General features: G+C 42.2%; 1 protein-coding gene across 1 annotated transcript; it reads left to right on the forward strand.

The window, feature by feature from the left end:
- The first annotated feature begins 421 nt into the window (after positions 1 to 421).
- Positions 422 to 15973, forward strand: tmem87b (transmembrane protein 87B). The gene is made up of 19 exons (XM_083658537.1): positions 422 to 553; positions 3194 to 3254; positions 3361 to 3452; positions 3569 to 3703; positions 3808 to 3861; positions 4740 to 4914; positions 5017 to 5078; positions 5711 to 5894; positions 6527 to 6626; positions 6767 to 6860; positions 7509 to 7576; positions 9516 to 9628; positions 9788 to 9846; positions 9978 to 10081; positions 10202 to 10275; positions 10395 to 10462; positions 11223 to 11275; positions 11407 to 11437; positions 13881 to 15973. Exons 1-19 carry the CDS (start codon positions 530 to 532, stop codon positions 13920 to 13922), a joined length of 1593 nt encoding a protein of 530 aa, XP_083514663.1. The 5' UTR covers positions 422 to 529; the 3' UTR covers positions 13923 to 15973.
- Positions 15974 to 18689: the final 2716 nt, after the last annotated feature.

The raw sequence follows: 18689 nt of genomic DNA on the forward strand, positions 1-18689 counted from the left end.
CAATCAATCATTACATGTTCTACTTTTCTACATATTGCATTATTCACAAATACCAGTCTCATGTTTACCAGTGATCTGTAGTGTTTAAGACTGCTACCCAACGGATTTGTGCAGTGATCCCCACACCCCTGTATTCAAACATGAGTGGAATTATCGCCATAAAGGGGGGCATATATCTATAATGTTACATAATAAATGAAATATGGCATGTTTTACATAAGCTATTCACAAAGCGATCTAGATTCCAGCAGCACAGATGGATAAATGGCACCGGGGGATCGGAACTACAGTACTTCCGCACTTGCTTGCAGCCGGTTCTTGACAACTGACAGAGTGGCATTTCTCGTCCACAGGTGTTGCCTTCACTGCGCCTCCAAAGCCTCAGCATCAAGCAGTAAACATGGCTGCTTCTGTTAGGAGGACGTACAGCTGTCCGACCAAAATAGTTTTCTGTCCATGGATAATTCACATCCTGACAGCAGTTTTACTAAGCAACGTGAATGTGGTTATAGCAGCACCGGAGACGGGGATGTGGAGCATTACAGTTGTAAATGTGAGTAGCGTACTGAAAACACTTGATAACAGCAGCTTGGGTTAGCCTAGCTTAGCTAGCCAACCTAGTTATGCAAGCTAGCTACTGTATGTTGTCCTGTAGTGTTAGCCCTATCTGGCAACTCTTGGTTATTTAAAGTAAGGACTTGAGTGCCAGCTGTGAGAGACCCCGGCTAACACAAGGTGTGCCCTACGATAGAGCAATGTGTTGTTAGTTAACGTTAGCCTTGGTTAGCAGTTGGCTAACTAGCTAAAGTTAGCCATAATGCCTTTGTCAGGTTATATTGCTATAATGTAGTTAGCTTGTCCTCAGTCTGCACCCTGCTCCCTAATAACATTAAAGTCGAGCTGAACCCAAAAATGACTTATTTTCTTTTAGTTCAAATACCTGGGTATGCAGTGCACCTATTTAATAATGTATGCAAACAAAATCACAAAAGTCTAATTTCTTTCGTTTTTCACACATTTTCACATCAAAAGTTCATTTTTCAAGATTTCATTGATAACAGTAATTTACAGTTTGCTGATGTCACCTAGTACTATCACATTTCTACCCCATTTCAACCAATCATATCACGACATGGCAGCTGTCAATCAAATCTTCATTTCAGGATAATTTTCTCTTCCAAATGAAGGGGAAAATGGCGCCTAGTGCCTGTCATCTGGCAGAATTCCTATCCCATAAACTAAAACGTGCATTCCAGGGATATCGTATTTACAGCAGCGATAATGGCGCACGCATCCGAGAGCTTGGTTGTCAGGGGTCGCACTTCGGAGATTCCAGGCCGACAGGCTGCACTCTCCGCTCGGCAACACGAAGGCAGCTGGCTGCCTGCGGCTCGCTGAGCTCCACTCAGCCGCGTCACCAGGCTCTTCCCGAGGGGAGCGCCACAACACACTAAATCCCACTCGATTTGGAGGCGGAACACGCCAGGATTGACCAAAGCCCAATCCAGTCCCCAGAATTGTCACATAAAATCATCGACATGATACTATGACCCACCTCTAAACCTGTCATCTTCGACAAACTATGTTTTCAGTCTGAAACGGACTCATATGCACGTGACGAACGGGTTCAGTTCGACTTTAAGATCACCTCTAACGTTACTCATTGAAGCCCCACCGGCCCCTCTATCCCGTTTACAAGATGAATGCAGGTCTCCTTCATGGTTAACCCATTTAACCCTTTAATAGTTTGCTCAACCATTTGGTAGAGCCATTTTAAGTCACTATTTCTTATTGAAAAATGTGCCGAACTTAACTCATCCTTATTGAGGCATCTCTACCACTTGGTTGAGTTATGCCATGCTAAAAAAAATCCCACTAGAGGGCACTCTGCTTTTTAACAGTAAGTCTTTTCAGTCTGTCTGCTCCCAGGAAATTGGAAAAAGAAAATCACATGTGGACTGATTTTGGTTGAATTTTCAAATGTAAGCTTAGTTTTTTTTGACACGTTATATCTAACATGCTACTAAACATAACTTATGTAAATGTGAGCTTTTGATGCAGCCAAGGTCTTCGCAAATAAACAGCTCTGGTCATGTGACAATTTACACTAAAAACATGTGACACTGCACATCTTGCTTTGAGACCCTTTATTCTTTCAATATTTGCTGGAAATGCATTGATACATCATTCATTAACATTTTTAGAGCCTTATAACTGAAAAAGTTATTTACGGCCACTATTGTGACCGGTGGGGTTACGTGTCACCAAGCTTGGAGGTGGGAATTCCATTCCAACACATCATCACTGTTCACTTCATGAATACTGTACATAGCTGAAGCAGGAAAGTTGGCACACCGTCAGTAAATACGATGAAGCCCCTGCACTGTGTGGTGTTCATCGTTATAACATAGGCATTATACACCTGGGCTTGGTTTGAGCCTAGAGGAGAAGTAGGTAACATTTATCAACTCAAGTCAAGTTGATTTGTGTAGTCCTATATTTCACAAGGATGTCTCAGAGGGCTTCACAGAGAATGTCTAGCTAAATCTAGCTGACACAACAATAACGGTTACAGTAATAATAATAACATGATTGAATAATCATGTGATAGAGAGAGACAGAGAAGCGGGAGAGGGAATGTGGGGCACGAGAGAGCAGGGAAAGGGAGGAGGTGGGTGAGGTAGGACGAGAGCAGGGGAAGGGGGAAGAGGAGAGCGAGCAGAACATGATTCCATGGTCTCAGACTTTGTAATCCTCTGGTCTAGCCACTCTACACAGCCTACAGTTAGGCTGTAGCTAATCTATAGCCTAGCCTAAACTATTCTGACCTACTGGCATCCCTCGACCAATGATGGAGAACACCGATGCGCCCCACCCCGTCCCACGCCCCCCACACCCATAAGGCGTGAGAGCGAAGGCTGGGCCGAGACACACCGGAGCCCCCCTCCACCCCACCCAGTGCGCGCAGGAAAACCTTTCCACCCACGGAATTATATCCCCAGCAGGGTTGCCTCAGTGACTAGCTGACTATCAATAATTTAAGGAAAGTTTCAGTTTCCCACTGTGATTGTACCCTCCTCCATATCCAGTTGCAGTGTAAGGTGAGCTGCCTGGGTCTAAAGGTTTTGGTTTTCATGTCTGCCCCCCCCCCCTCCATTACTCACATACATGATTTGTTTTGACTCTTCCACAGACCTCAAGACCATTGCTTTTAAGGAAATCGATGTATAAAGACACTGACATTAAATTGGAAGGTAGGACATGGAAAACGTCAGTGTGTGGATTGGATTGAATAAGATCCATGCATGAAATGCATGCATTTTTCTCCTGTTTATCATCACTTTCGTCTTCATCTTTCAGTCAGCTCCTTTAACTGCCCCGAAGAGGTCACGTTCACCATTCACTGGTATTTAAAATTCTACCCCTGTCACAACGAATTCAATAATATCGAGGTAAGTACAGCAGCACATTCATATTCATAAGGCCTGGTTCTTTATGAATCAAACTGAGCCTGTTGTTGTTGACATGGAGAGATGGTCTGAGTCGTGCCTGTCGTCGTTGTGCTTAGGAGATGTACGAGCGAACACCGTTGAGTCGTGGGGATAGCCTGGATCCCAACCCACTTGGACACGGAGAGTACATCGAACACATGCACAAGCCCTTGCCTTGCCACAACGACCTGAGCACGTTTGCCATGCTCAATGTAAGAGTTAATCTTGTTACATTATTCTTCTCAAAGTTGTCCCCCACTCGGATGATGGCATTTTATACCCGTCTGCATTTGACAACTCTTGTGTGTTTTTCCAGAAAGCGAAGGCAGTTCCACGTCCAGTTGCTCCACCTGTGGAGGGCGCAGTGCAAGTAAGAAAAGCAAAGAAAAATGGCCTTTTGATTTTGATAGCATGGTGGTAGTGAGTTCAGAGAAATAACAGGACAGCCATCATCAGCCAGTATGTCTTTAACTTGCTCACAAAATAGGATTAATCTTCTGAAATAGACTTTTGTGTACCGGTAGTTTTATATGTGCCCTTATTAACATTAAATGCTTTCTGTTTTCTTAGTCCTTAAAGGGACAGCTCACCCTAAAATCCAAAATTACATGTTTTTCCTCTTACATGTAGTGCTATTTATCCATCTACATCGTTTTGGTGTGAGTTGCTGAGTTTTGGAGATATCAGGCGTAGAGATTTCTGCCTTTTCTACAACACAATGGAACTGGATGGCACTCGGCTTGTGGTGCTCAAAACGGAAAAAACATACATTTGAAAAACACAACAGCAATGTCCCTTTCCAGAAATAATGACCCGGTTACCCAAGATAACGCAGACCTAGTTGTGAGCAGTTTCATGTAGTTCAGTCTAAAGCAAATAGTTCCTACATGAAACTGCACACAACAAGGTTTGTGGATTATCTTGAATAACCGGGTCATGATTTCTGGAAAGAGACATTGCTGTTGAGTTTTTCAAATGTATGTTTTTGTCACTTCGACCACCAGAAGCCGAGTGCCATCCAGTTCCATTGTGTTTGAGAGCAGGCAGAAATCTCTCGGGCTGATATCTCCAAAACTCAGGCAACTAACACAAAACGATCTAGGTGGATAAATAGCACCACAGGTGAGAGGAAAACTATGTATTTTGGATTTTAGGGTGAACTGGCCCTTTAAGGAATTTAAAAGCATAGTTTGTAGATGGCATTGGATAGAATGTGGGTTTGTAAACTATATTTTTGTGACGCTGCAGGATGAAAATCTGACCAGATGGATTTCCGAGGAGTATAAGAGCGACAGCAGTGCCATAAAGGACAGCAGTGTGAAGCTCAAAGACCATGTTATAGCCACCACATGGAAGGACGGGCCTTACCTGCTCGTCGTTAAGATCATGTCCAATAAACAAGAGGCCAACTGGAATTTAACAGGTGAGCTCGTTTTAACTGACACGGAGGGACATGTACTGCCTTTATTATTCTGCTCTGTTCATAATGTTAATATTTGGATACATTTCTTTCTTTCTTTTTCAGTTAATGTTGTGATGAAAGGCAGCCATGGCTTCATTTCTGTCACAGAATGGCCTCTCATGATTGTAAGTAATGATTGTAAGACTCATCAAATGTTTTAGCCACTGTAATGTGCTGTGTTGAAAAAAGAAACTGTGTCATTCAGGTGAACAAGGCTACTGATTTGTGTCAGAAACTATTAGCCATTCTTTTCATGAAATGTTTATTCATCATGATTTTGGGTTTGTCAAAGGTCTTAAAAGTCGTCATGTTAGGGTTTGCAGATGCACGATATTGGATTTTTTGCTGATATTTTCCAACTCTTATCACCGATATATGCATATATGCATTTTCCGCCACCTAATTTAGAGAAATTAGGTGTCAAGTCTGGTGTAGTGGAATTAACCCATTATTATCTACTCTTATCATGTTGACCCACTAGTATACTCAGACATGAATCCAATGCTTTTCAAAATGTAGACATTCACTGGGAAAAATCATCATCAAAAATCACTTTATCGGCCTGTCATATCGGCAGACATGTTCGTTTTGGGCCGATGTCGATATTTTATTTTAAGCCTTTATCGGCCGATACCGATGACGTGCCGATATCATCGCGCGTCCCCAAATTTCAATCTCAATCAGACTCATAAAGGAGAAAGGCTTCTATGTGTGATGTGTTTTACGCACCGTTGAATCCCTTCTTCCCTGTCTGCAGTTCTACATGGTGATGTGCATCGTGTACATCCTGTACGCCCTGCTGTGGTTCATCTGGGCCGCCTGCTACTGGAAGGACCTGCTGAGGATCCAGTTCTGGATCGCAGGAGTCATCTTCCTGGGCATGGTGGAGAAGGCCGTCTTCTGCGCCGAGTATGAAAACACCAATAGCGTCGGCGCTGCCTGTGAGTGCTAATACAGCTACCCAATTAGCCCTCAGCGTTACAAGGGGACATTCACACCAAAAGTGTTTTTTTCAGTCAGAACGCTATGAAAATCATGTTGAGAGCGCTTCCGTTGTGCACAAAACACAGCGCACGGAGCGTTTTTTTTTGTGCTTCGTTTGTTTCCCCCTGTAGTTGCGTGCAGTACAGATCAGAACACAACGACCACAAGGACGGTAGCCAGCTGGTTTTGTCTGTTTGATGTTGTTCACTGTCAACACGAAAGCCAGATTATTGCCAATTCTGGCAGCAGCCGAGGTTGAAAATCCCTCGGGAGGAGAAAAGGTAGGTGGAGTGAAAAAGACGATCAGGGCGTTTTTCCTCTAATGTTCAACTTTTTTCAGCTTTAAAACGCCCACAGCGCTCCTCCAAAAACAACAGACGCCACCAGCCACCAGGTGCGTTCATTAGAAGAGGACCACCTCTAGTGCGTCCTTACATAGAGAATTAATTGCAGAAAGACGCTGGCAGCTCCAAAAACGCTTTTGGTCTGAATGGCCCCTAAGAATGCTTTTTGTCTGCCTCATGTGAGATGGGAAGATGTTTGTGTTTTTTAATAAGTGTAATTTCCCTCCTGTCTCTGTTGTCTTTAGCTCAAAGCTTGTTGATCTTCGCTGAGTTGGTCTCTGCCCTCAAGAGAACCTTGGCTCGATTGCTCGTCATCATCGTCAGCCTGGGTTACGGCATCGTCAAGTACGTCAACACGCCTCACCTGTAGACACGCCTACTTGTTAACGAATGGCATTTATGAAAAGCCTTCAAGTCAACTATAATCTGAAGATCAGGCAATCGACTGTCTCATTTTCTTCTTTGCGTCCATGATTCCCTTCCAGGCCTCGCCTAGGGATAGTGATGCACAGAGTGGTGGGGCTTGGTGTCCTCTACTTTGGCTTCGCTAGCATTGAAGGTATCCTGAGGATTACTGGGGTGAGAAGTGGTTTACATCTCCTATTAAATGCATTATTGTCAGTCAAAAAATGTCATATAGTTTATTTTAAAGCCCCAATCAGTAACTTTTTCACCTTAATATAACAGCTTTTTAGTCATTGAATATGGTCCAGTGTATTCTAATTCTAAGTCCCACACTGCCCTCCAAAGGCCTCTCCTGGCACTAAGAATTTTTGTCCCGCCGTCCCGGAGGCAGCGTGTGCGGCATACGATACTGCGCATGCTCTGTGTACAGCTGAAGCGCTGTGTTCAGGAAAACAAGGAAGTAACTCGGTGCCGATTTGCTACGAAAATGACGTTCACGTAACTATGGATTATTATTTCATCACGTGGTGGTGAGTGAGTACCCGATGTCACAACATGTACATAGAGCTTTATCTGGCGCTGTGTTTTGTTGACTTTGAACGGCAATATCGATACCGATACTATTGCAGTTTCCCCAATAGCGAAACTTGGAAAAGTTGCGGAATGGGGCTTTAACCTTTTTTAAAGATTCATCATAACCTGATGTCATCCAAAGTTTGAGTATGGAAAAAGTCCTATGGTTTGGAGTGATAAAGCTGAGGGGGCAATGTACTTCCAGATTCTGATTTGTGTTTTTTTGATGTGGGTGTCCATTCACTGAAGGTTCAGGACAATGGCCCCGCTCTCATCACAGCCATCGCTCTGGCTGTGATTGACTCCTGCACCATCTGGTTCATATCCTTCCATTATTACTTGTCAACATCACACCAGTTAGCCCAAATAAATCTCCCCACCGTCTGTGATTATTCTAATTTCATAATAACAAATCGGAACACATTTGTTATTTAACTGAGCTCGGTGATCGTAAGAACTGGAGCTGGTGTTCTTCTCGCCGTTTGCTTCGGGTGATCTTTTGCTCTCTGGTGAAAGGTTGTGAATCTCACTCTCTCTCTTTCTCTTTGTGGTTTCTCTACATCTCGTCTTTGTCCTGTGTGTGTTGTCTCCTCCGGTCCTGCTCTGGTCTCACTTCTCAGGCGAAAGACACTGACTTGGCCCTGCTAGCCAACATTCCCCTGGCTCTGCTTGACTCCTCTCTATGCTGGTGGATATCCTTTGGTGTACCCCGTTACCTTTCCCTGTGTTGGGTCTCTCCTCTGCCCCCCTCACCTCCTTCAGTCACGCCCCCAAAGTAGACCAAGAGAAGCATGTTTGCGTTTCTCCCCCAAAACGTTAGCAGTGATAGGGTGTTTAAAATGCAGGTTGGCAGATAAGACATGAGGAAATACTGTCCCGTGTATGAAGCAGTAATCTGACAAATATGATTTATGTAGCATTAAAAAATCATCACTAAGTTTGTCTCACTAGTGGTAGGATTTAAATCTTGCTACTTTGTCACTGATGGATGCTCTTGGTCTGAATTGGGTGTAGTGGATTGATTCCTATAGAGAGGCAAAGTGAACGTCACTTCCTGCTTCAGCACTGTACCAGAGATTTTCTTACGCTATTTATTTTCCCATAGACATTTCATAAAATGCTTATAAAAATAGTTTTACTTCATCAAACCAAATGGTTCAGCTATATTTAGAATCGGGAGAGACCGTAGAACATTTCACTCAGACCAAAACTTAAAAAACAACACAGAAAGAATATTTTCTTTAAACTTTTTTACGTTTTGGTCCGAGTTAAATGTCATGCGATCCCTCCTGTTTCTAAATATGTCTGTACCGTTTGGTTTGAACGAGTAAAACTATTTTTATAAGCATTTTACGAAATGTCTATGGGAAAATAAATGGCAGATGAAAATCTCTGGTACAGTGCTGAAGCAGGAAGTGACGTTCCACTTTGCCTCTCTATAGAGGCCGTGCAGTGTGCATGCCAACCCACCAGCTTTTACAGGTGCTCCTGCTAAAAGGCTTAAAGCAATTTTATACAGAATGATTTTTTTTACCTTTTTTTTTTTTTTTTTTTTTTACCTTTTTTTGATTTGATACATGTATATATAAATGCAGTTATCCACTTTATTAGGTACACCTAGCTAGGCCTGGGTAGATCTTTTACAGCAGCATGTTCTCTCTGTGAACATCTCGTTCCACCAGAGATGTGCTGACGGGTTGTGATCTTGGGGATTGTGCATGTCATCACTGTCCTCACTGTCTCTCCATCTTCAGATGATGGTGCATCATGTTGTTGGAAAGATCAGGATATGTTGAACCAGGCTACATTTTTCTCTTTTCCTCAGATCATGTGGATCTGCCTTAGCTTTCAACCCGTTCTGTTCTGACTTCTTTCATCAACAAGGTGTTTTCACCCATAGGAGTGCCAGTGCTTTTTGTGAACCACACTTTTCTCAGTAAGACTTGAGATGCTGTAGTACCATTTGGAATCGACACACCAGGCAGCAATATTCATACCATGTTCAAAATCAAAATGAGATCAGACTACCGTACTTACTTCATATCAATGCCTCATTGTGAGATTCAGGAGGAGGACGCTGAGAGGTGTACCTAATAAAGTGGATTGTATAGGTATGATTGTAAAGAATGAATGTAATATATTGATATTATGTATTACACACATGTATACATACCATATGTTATAAGGGCCTGTTTGTTACATTGTATGTAATGGTTGTAATGGTATTGCCTGCCATGTGTTTTCCTTGACTGCTACGAACATATTTATCAGTCTGGCACAAACCATTAAGACACTGAAGCTCAGGAGAAACCCTGTCAAGTTATCTCTCTACAGGCATTTCACCAACACACTCATATTTGCTGTCCTGGGTGAGTTGTATGAAACACTTGCAATTAGATTAGAATTTAAGAGCTGTGCCGATTGTTGAGATTTGTCATTATTGCCATTTAAAACCAGTAAGAAGAGAAGGACCAGCGGTGTTTGACTTCAGAGAAGAACACTTGTGACCTCTTGTTTGTCTTCCTCAGCTTCCATCATTTTCATGGGGTGGACGGCAAAAAAATTCCGCCTAGCAGATTGCCAGTCTGTGAGTATCGATTGGCACAATCTCTTGTCTCGGATATCTTTGGAAATATGAATTAAGGCCTACATTTCCAAGGTAGTTTATTGTTGAATCTTAATTTCTGACCTTTTTTTTTTGTCACTCCCTGCGAAAAGGATTGGATTGAGCTGTGGGTGGACGATGCTTTCTGGAGGTTCTTGTTCTCCATCATCCTGTTTGTCATCATGATTTTATGGAGACCATCTGCAAACAACCAAAGGCGAGTAAAGACCCAGGCTTATCAATTTCCCCAAAACGAACAAGTGCTGGACTCAGTGCTCTTTTCTTTCTTTTTTTCTAGTGGTGGTTTTTGTGGCTCACTCACTGTTGCTGTCCCCAGGTATGCTTTCACCCCGCTCATGGATGACTCCGACGACGAGGAGATTGAGGAGTTCCTCGCCTCTTCAAATCTAGGTATGGCCACATCACGGACATGTTACTGCGTTATCCAAACTGTAAGGAGTGATTTTGATTATTATTATTCTTTTTTCAATTTTTTTTTGAGGGTTTGTTTTTGCTTCATTTCTTCACAGCTGACGGCATGAAGTTGAGAGCAGCTAAAAGTGAGACAAATGGCACCGTGAAGCCTGCAGCAAACCCGGTCAGTGTCCCAACGGCACCACAGTTCTGCTGTAGCTTTACATCACATACTTTGTGCTATTTGCATCCTTAAGGCCCCAATATGTAACTTTTTAACCTTTTAATATGAACAGCTTTTAAATAATTGTGATGTACACTGACTTCTAATGGGGAGAATGGTGACTCTGCACCCTGAACACCTGTTTCCTGCACCATGTAACTTTGAGCCGCCGTCCCGGAGCAGGAAAGTTAACCTGGATTAACTCCATTTGCTGCTACAGCTCCTTCATATTAAAAGCTTTCCTCTGACAAACTAACGGGACGCTTTTATTGTGAACTAGGTAGGTATAGGAAGTGAAATGTGTTTATCGCTGGCTTGATTAGCGGTGCAATTAGGGACTTGTTTCAATAAAACAAGTCGACAACATTTTTGGGATATTTTGAGCTACCCCTCCCCCCCCCCCCCCGGCGAATCAGTTGTAAACACTGCAGGAGGGGTTAACAAAGTAGAGAGTGCAAGCAGAAACAGTAAAACAAGGCTGCTATCTGTAATGTACAAACAGGAAAGTAAGTAGCATAGTTAGCATCCTGTAATTACCCACTTGTGTCAGCAGAGGCCGCTTTTGCTGCTGCTCAGCAGAAAGTTACACGTTGGGGGCCTTTAACTCTTTTTGCATTTATAATATAGTAGTCCGAGTTGAGGAAATGCAACTTTACACAAATTGACAGATTTCAACAGATGGCGGTATTTAGTCATTTTTCTGTTTCTCCCACCTGTCCAGGATGAAGACTTGAAGTGGGTGGAGGATAACATTCCTAGCTCTCTTGCAGATGTGTAAGCATCGCATATTAATTGATCCAGCAAAGTGTTTCCTTACACGGCATGAGACAATAGTGGAATATTGTGTGCATGTAAACTGTAATGCTCTAATATCCCTCTCCTTTTGCTCCTGTCTGTCACTGCAGAGCTCTACCAGTCCTGCTAGACTCAGATGAGGTATGGATTGTATTGCTTCTCTATAGCTGCTTTCACACATGTCTGGAATTCAGGAGTTATCTAGAGGCCATCCGTATCGCTGTCTATGTGTGAACAGATTTTGGAGGCTCATGCGCGCTCCCGTGAGCCTCCTCCTAGACGGAGGGAAGTGTAGCCCCAGCCGTAGTGCCAGGAGCGGATTGTCCCCCCCCCCCCCCCCCCCCCAGAGCTCCGTGAAGTAGTCAGCTCAGTGAGTGCATGAGGACAGGGACAGAAAGCCATCGTGACAGATTATTATTATATAAATAGTCGATGTGAATGAGCGAGCAAAAAACACATCATGCCGTTTGGTTAAGCTCAAACCTGCTCCGTGTGCGACAGACAACATGTTGCTGGGGATTGAAAGGCTCATGGCTCTGTTCTGATTTCATGTCTGCTTCGCACAGCACACACATTTAATAAGCATTTTTGGATGCGAGGGTCGTCCCGCTCCCCAGTATTGGACATCGCTAGGTAGGGTATCTGGATCTGGTGGCGTTCATGCCTTTATTTTTAACGTATTTATTTAAAGTTTACACAGCGTTTGTGAAGATTCAATGGCAGAACAGCAAATTCCAAGTAGCGTCAAGTCAGGCAGTATAAAACGAAAACTTCCGGGTATAACCTTCGCAATAATGGCAATTAAATAAAGTAAATGCACGTGTAATGTTTTTTTGTGTGTGTTTCGAAAGATACAGAACGGAGATAAACTGGAAGAATATCTGCTCTCTTCGAAAAGTAAATTTTAACCCGTAGTGAGTCGACATTCTGATTTTTTGTTACTAAGTAATACAACATTTATTTTATTTTGAAGGTAAAAACGTCTAGCTTCCTGTATTCTGTATAATTCTAGTAGGTTTGATGCATTTTAGGACTGAACATAGCAAAGACCTGTTTTGTTTGTAGTGCTTGCGACTCGAGGAAATCGATGCATCTGGGCGTGAGTTGTAGGGTTGTTTAATTAATTACTAACGTTATGCGCAAACGATTATATGCCGTGAACGTTAGGCAGTAGGGGTGTCACGATACACTCAGTTCACGATACGATACGTATCACGATACTGGGTTCACGATAACGATACGATACGATACGATTTTAACAATATTTTTTTAAACTTGAATAATGACAATATATGACTGGAAAAGTAGTATTTTATTTGAAATGCACAAATACAAAATATGCTGTTGTGGGAAATTGTTATTACAATAACAACTAGAAAAAACATGAGATTGGAGATAAGGCTTATCTTGAAATAGAATGAGTTACACCGTCACTTAGATTTACTTTGAACTAAAAGGTTTCTCAGCAGTATAAATTCTCATTATGCATCTTCAGTTTTTCTTCAAACTCAAACAACAAGACTTTTCTTAGTCTATTTTCTATGCATCTTCAGTTTTTCCTGTCAAGTAAACAGTTTTGCCAGAAACTCAATTGAATGGTTTCTCTCCTGTATAACTTCTCATGTGTCTCTTCAGAGACTTGTTCAACTGATCTACTTTCCACACATTGAACTTCAACAAACAAAGACGTTTCTTTGTCTATTTTTGGAAAAAAAAAAAAAAAAAAAAATTTTTTTTCACGATATGAGATTTCATCTCAACGATACATATCGTGACGTTTTACTATCGCGAAATTTCGTGGGACGATATATTGTGACACCCCTATTAGGCAGTTATCGCCCATTATGTATTTTTAGTTTTCACAACTCCCCATTGTGTGGTCATGGCCAAATAACCCCACCCCCGCCCCCGCCCCCTCTCCCTCTCTACTTTACAAACTCTGCAGAGGTGCTACTCATGTGAGAATGCAACATGCCTCATGTGTGAAAGGGTACACTTCACGTATCATCCGGGGCAGGCATAGTGGGGCGCAACCCTCACCTAATCCAGAGTTCATGTGTGAAAGTAGCTTCTAATACTTCATCCACAGCACAGGCTTTATCTGTTTTTCGTTTCACCTTAAGGCCCAATTATACTCCACGTTAAAGACGGAGACGGACAGAGCCTTCTGTCCGTACTCTGCGTTCATTTCATCCGTTTTCTGTCCGTCATCTGAAAGCTTACGGATACACATGAAACGGAGCAAAACTACACACACACTCATGCATTTGACTCTCTACTGCCCACTGGTGGATGTATTGCTTAACATGATACCAACGTGAAAGACGCATGGAAGTATGTGGGCAATGACGATTACACCGTTTGAAACGGACGCCCTTATTTACGGATGAAAATGGAGTATAATTGGGCCATTAGATAGGCCAGTTTAGATTTGTGGACATGTGTAAGTCTCTCCCAAAGCTGGAAACAAAGTAATTACAACGGGCTTAATAATGCCAAGGGACAAATCCGAGCGCTGCGCGATTGACGGTGACATGATGACCTGGTCAATAATATACAATCTATTATGCCGATCATTTTCCAGGAAATCATGACTACAAAGTACGAGATGTCAAAGATGGAGTGACACAGAAAGGTCTCCAGCCATGGGTGGGGCACAGAGGGATATTCCAGCGGCTGTCCCTGACTCCGCTGTGCCCGGCGGGGTTTTCTCTCCAGGGTTTTTCCGGAAAGCTGGTGCTGGGGCGCCACGTTTCTCGGGGCATCCTCCCGTTGTGCTGCAAAATTCACATGGTTAATGCAGGCAAGTGTCAAACCGTTTTGGGAGACCCGCTGCTCATCAGCCCCGACCCGTCAAGAACGCTGGACTGTGCAAACATAGTCAACTCGCCTCTGACTATGTTTGGAAGGCGATTATGTCGTGTCGCCCAACCAAACGGTTCGCAATTTCCCTGATATTATCAGTTTTGAGCCTTCCTTTCCAAAGAGATTGTTTCATTTTGTATTCAATGCTGTATTTATTTGTTTTTTTTGGGTTGTTGTTTTTTCATGTGAAATTATTTTATCTAAGAAATAAGAACAGTTGAACAAGGATGTACAATTTATTTTAAGTGTCTTGCGGCATCCAGTAATTATTTTACAGTGCGCTACTTTATGAAGTGATGATGAAAACGCTGATCAGCATTTTGCAAACTGCACACATTGTTTGGTTGTAATAATGAGATGATTTAGGAGAGGGGATGAGTTGGAAATAGAGAACTAAAATAACCTTTTTTCAGCATTAATGAATAATGATTGATCCAAGCCAACATTGCATTGTGCGCAGAAGTAAGACAGAGAATTTGACACCATTGAGGTCAGTGATTCATGACTTAGGATCTTGTTTGCGCGCTAAGCGATGTTGGGGCATCTGGGAAAGCAAATGCAGGAAGTGAGCCGTGTCCATGTGGCTGAGAGTGGTCTGAAGCACACTTTTTTTATGTTTTGTTTTTGATAGCAGCGCACAAATCTGAGACTTAAATAAAAAATGTCCTCTCATGCACCTTTTAAGATCAAAGCTGTGCCTGCCTACGTGTGGGCTCCGATACGAGGCCTAATCTGTAACCGTAATTGGGCACAACATCGATGAAAGTGTTCAGTGTTGTTTACCGTCTTCAGAGGTGAAATGGTGTTATAAGTGTGGGGGGAGAGAGACTATGCAGTTAGTTTAGTTTTAGTTACGTGTCGAATTGGGGGTCTGTAGTCGGTTGAGGCAGTCATGCTCATGTTGTGAATCTACTGTATATGTGGGGGAGGGGGGGGGGCTTCTGACATAAAGAGCAATATACATCTGTTGATAATATTGAGGGCTGCCCCCACCCCCACCCTCTTCTAACTGTTCTTTCATTATTTATTTGTGTTCAAAGTGTACTTACAAATTGTAAAAGTCTTTGTTCGCTCGTGTTTCCTCTTGAGTATGTGTTTAATAATCTATACTTCCTTTTTACTCAAACTTGGACCTTCAACAGATTTTCAATGTTTTATTTAAGCAAATTCCTCTTAAGGATTTTCATTTCCTTTCTTTGAAGAGGAAATCATTGTGATGGTTTCACACAAAAACTTTTATAACCGTTATGTTAGTTCATATTAGTCTTAATATATTTATTTTTTTGAGTTGTCTTTGAGGATAGCTGGCCCAGTGCTGGTGCCAGTCTGTATGCCGTTTTTTTTAACACTACTGTAATGTCTGCAGTTCATGTGGTGGCAGGGACTTGTACTCCCATATCTGCCCGGCCCATCCTGCACTTTGAAGCACCATAGAGAAATAAAGTTATGAGTTGCAGTACAATCTCGTCACCCGAATGGGTTCTAATGTAATTATTAAGATTTTCCTCCATTTTTGTATAGGTCTAGATACTCTACTGTGTGTCGAGAAAGCTGGAAATCATTGTGCTTATAAAGTCATTTTTTTCTGTTATGTAAAACTTTGACCACCTGCTTTGGACCTTGATTATTTGTACAGATGGGCTTTGGCTCACTCCTGGTATTACATCATTCCACAGGTGGAGAGGTGGCTGGATAATGTGACTTGCCTTTTTTTTCATGGGTTCAACTTCAGAAATGGACTTGAACTGTTCATTCCAGCAATTTTTCGGTCTCTTCTGATGAAGTTTGTAACACACAGATTAAACATGCATTGGACACAGAGGTATTTGTTCTCTGATCTATGATTTCAGTATTAAGTGTAAATTTTATATATATACAGTACGGTATATATATATATATATATATATATATATATATATATATATATATATATATATATATATATATATATATATATATAAAGCTGACTTGCAAGCAGGTTCCAATAGGAAAGTTATTATAAGAATCTACAGAATGAGATGTGGAAGTGTTACCATGCTAAAAGTGATATGGATGAATTTGAATGAAACAGCAAATGTATTGGTTTGGAATTATGAATTATGAGAGGAATGGAGGAAGCATATTTTTTCAGCAAGGGCCCAAATGAAATTGTGAACCTTATATCTCAGTCAGGCTATTAGCCCTTAGGCTTTTAACTAAAGGGGCTGAAACGTGAAATCTAAAAACAACTGTACATATTTGTGGTCTCACGATTGATGATAAGATGATATTGTGATTTTCAACATTTTGTGATATGCTGATTGAGTAGGTCTATTGCGATTTATTACCATTCTTAGACTGAAAATCGTGTCCCCAAAGGAAAAACTCATAAGGACATAGGGGTGGGATTCCCCAGAGTCATCACGATACAATATTATTGAGATTTTAAAAGATAGGTACTTGGCGTGCATGTACCGATACATATATCGCCATGCAAAATATCGCGATACTATGCTGTATCGATTCCCCAGCCCTATTGCACACTGCTTTTTACCATTTAAAAACCATGGGCATGTGTAAATGGACACTTTTGCTCGGTGTTGACATCACTTCATGCCACCAGGTGCAGGGCTGAAACAGACCGGCTTTATTGAAGATGGTGTTTCAAAGCCAAAGCCTCTGCTGCAGCTTCAAAAGCTTCAAAGACCTAACGTCAACTGTGTTTAGGAAAGTCTGCATGCTTCACTTCCAAGCACAGGGCTATGAAGTCACCTTCAAACCAACATCTCTCTGTGGACACAATCACGACAAAAAACAAGCCCTCATTAGGAGAAAAGCATTGTGGGGACCAGAGCCAGAGAGTCCGATGGAGCCCAGGTCCCCCTTAACTGAAATTTTTACATTAGAGAGGGGGGGGGGGGGGGGGGGTCTGAGACCATACAGTCGACAAACAGTCAGAAGTCCCATTTAGCCATCATGCGAATGCTTTCTTCCCCAGCTTGTCAGTGTGAGGTTGCTCTGCTCTTGTGTTTCAAACATGAGGCCCATTGTGGCCTGTTCTGATGCCAGACAAAAGAGCACTTTGACGCGAGCAGCAGAGATCTCCATTCTCCTCCTTCACTCTCTCTCACACACTTCTGGATTGTGTCCAAACATTTATCCCACATGAAAGATGATCCACAGGCGACCTCTCCCCTTTCCTGCATAATAAAAGTCTGGGGGAAAAAAAAAAAGCCTTTTCATTCTGAACGAGCCCCACTGGCAACACGTGCCTCCCTTTCTGTTTTCTTAGGCCTTCACAAGAGTGCAAGAGAGTTCCTCCTGTTTCACTTCAACATGACTTATGGTTTTATGTATGGCATTGTTCAAATGGGCGAAGCGGAGAGAAGTTGTTTCAGGAGGGTATAGTATATACCCTATCTCGCTTTAGCAATTCCCTTGGAATGTCAGGAATTTGCAATTATTGCCCCCCCCCTATCCCCTGTTTTGTGTGTGTGTGTGTGTGTGTGTGTGTGTGTGTGTGTGTGTGTGAAAAGGTACAGTATGTGCATTTTATAGGTGTCGTATGACCAAGAATATTTCTTTGTCAAACCATGGACTCTGAGCCCCCAAAATCACCATCTTTCTGACACTTGGAAATACAATAGGCTTATCAGTGGAAAAGAAAAAACACAACTTTGTGCTTTTGCCTGGAGGCCCTTAGTGTTACTCCCAGGCAAATGGATTGGTATTGCTAAGAGCTTGGAGCAAAAGCGGCAGTGTGAGCTAGTGGCAATACTGTTGATATTATGATGTTACCCTGAGATTTAGCATTTTACTAACATTATTATGATCTTGGATAATTGATTTTAAAAGATATTATTCTTTCATTCTTTGCACACTAATTGATATATTTGTCATCATATGTCCTTTTTTTTGGTGATGGGGTGAGCCATTTAATGTGTCAAGTGCACAGATTGTGGGACTGATTGCCTGTCAGCTGCTGGTCCCTGATTGGCCTCATCTGAGGAGTTGTAGGCTCTATCTGTCTGTGATGTCACTTCCTTCTCATTCTTTACCTGGTGAAGGTCTAAGGACCGAAAGGTATAAGGTTTATTGCAAGTAAAGGACAGTGTGAGGGAATCCTCTCTTCTCTTGCCTGTGGACTTGTCCTCCTACGCACCTGTCCACAAGAAACTGAAGGTGTGCATTAGCCCCTAAGCTCAAGATTTACACCTCAAAATAAAATACAGGTGAGGATGATGGAAGTGAGGCAGCACACGTGACACATTGTCATTTTGTCACTTGTCATGTGTTTGCCTCCTCATCATCACCCACTCCCTCCTAGCAGAATGCAGCTCTTTTGATGTCTTTATTACGATCTAAACCCCCTGGATGGAGATGTGAGAGGAGCAGGACAGAGAGGAGGATAACAGGACATGTGGTGAACATTAACCTCTTCCTTCTCTGACAAATAGACACACAACAAATTCTATTTCTAACTAAAATGCTGTGAAATTCCAGAGAAAAGTAGGAAATGCAACTTTGACCTGTGTTGTGTGGAAAAGCT

Source organism: Poromitra crassiceps (assembly GCF_964638095.1).
Source record: "Poromitra crassiceps genome assembly, chromosome: 22".
NCBI classification, from domain to species: domain Eukaryota; kingdom Metazoa; phylum Chordata; class Actinopteri; order Beryciformes; family Melamphaidae; genus Poromitra; species Poromitra crassiceps.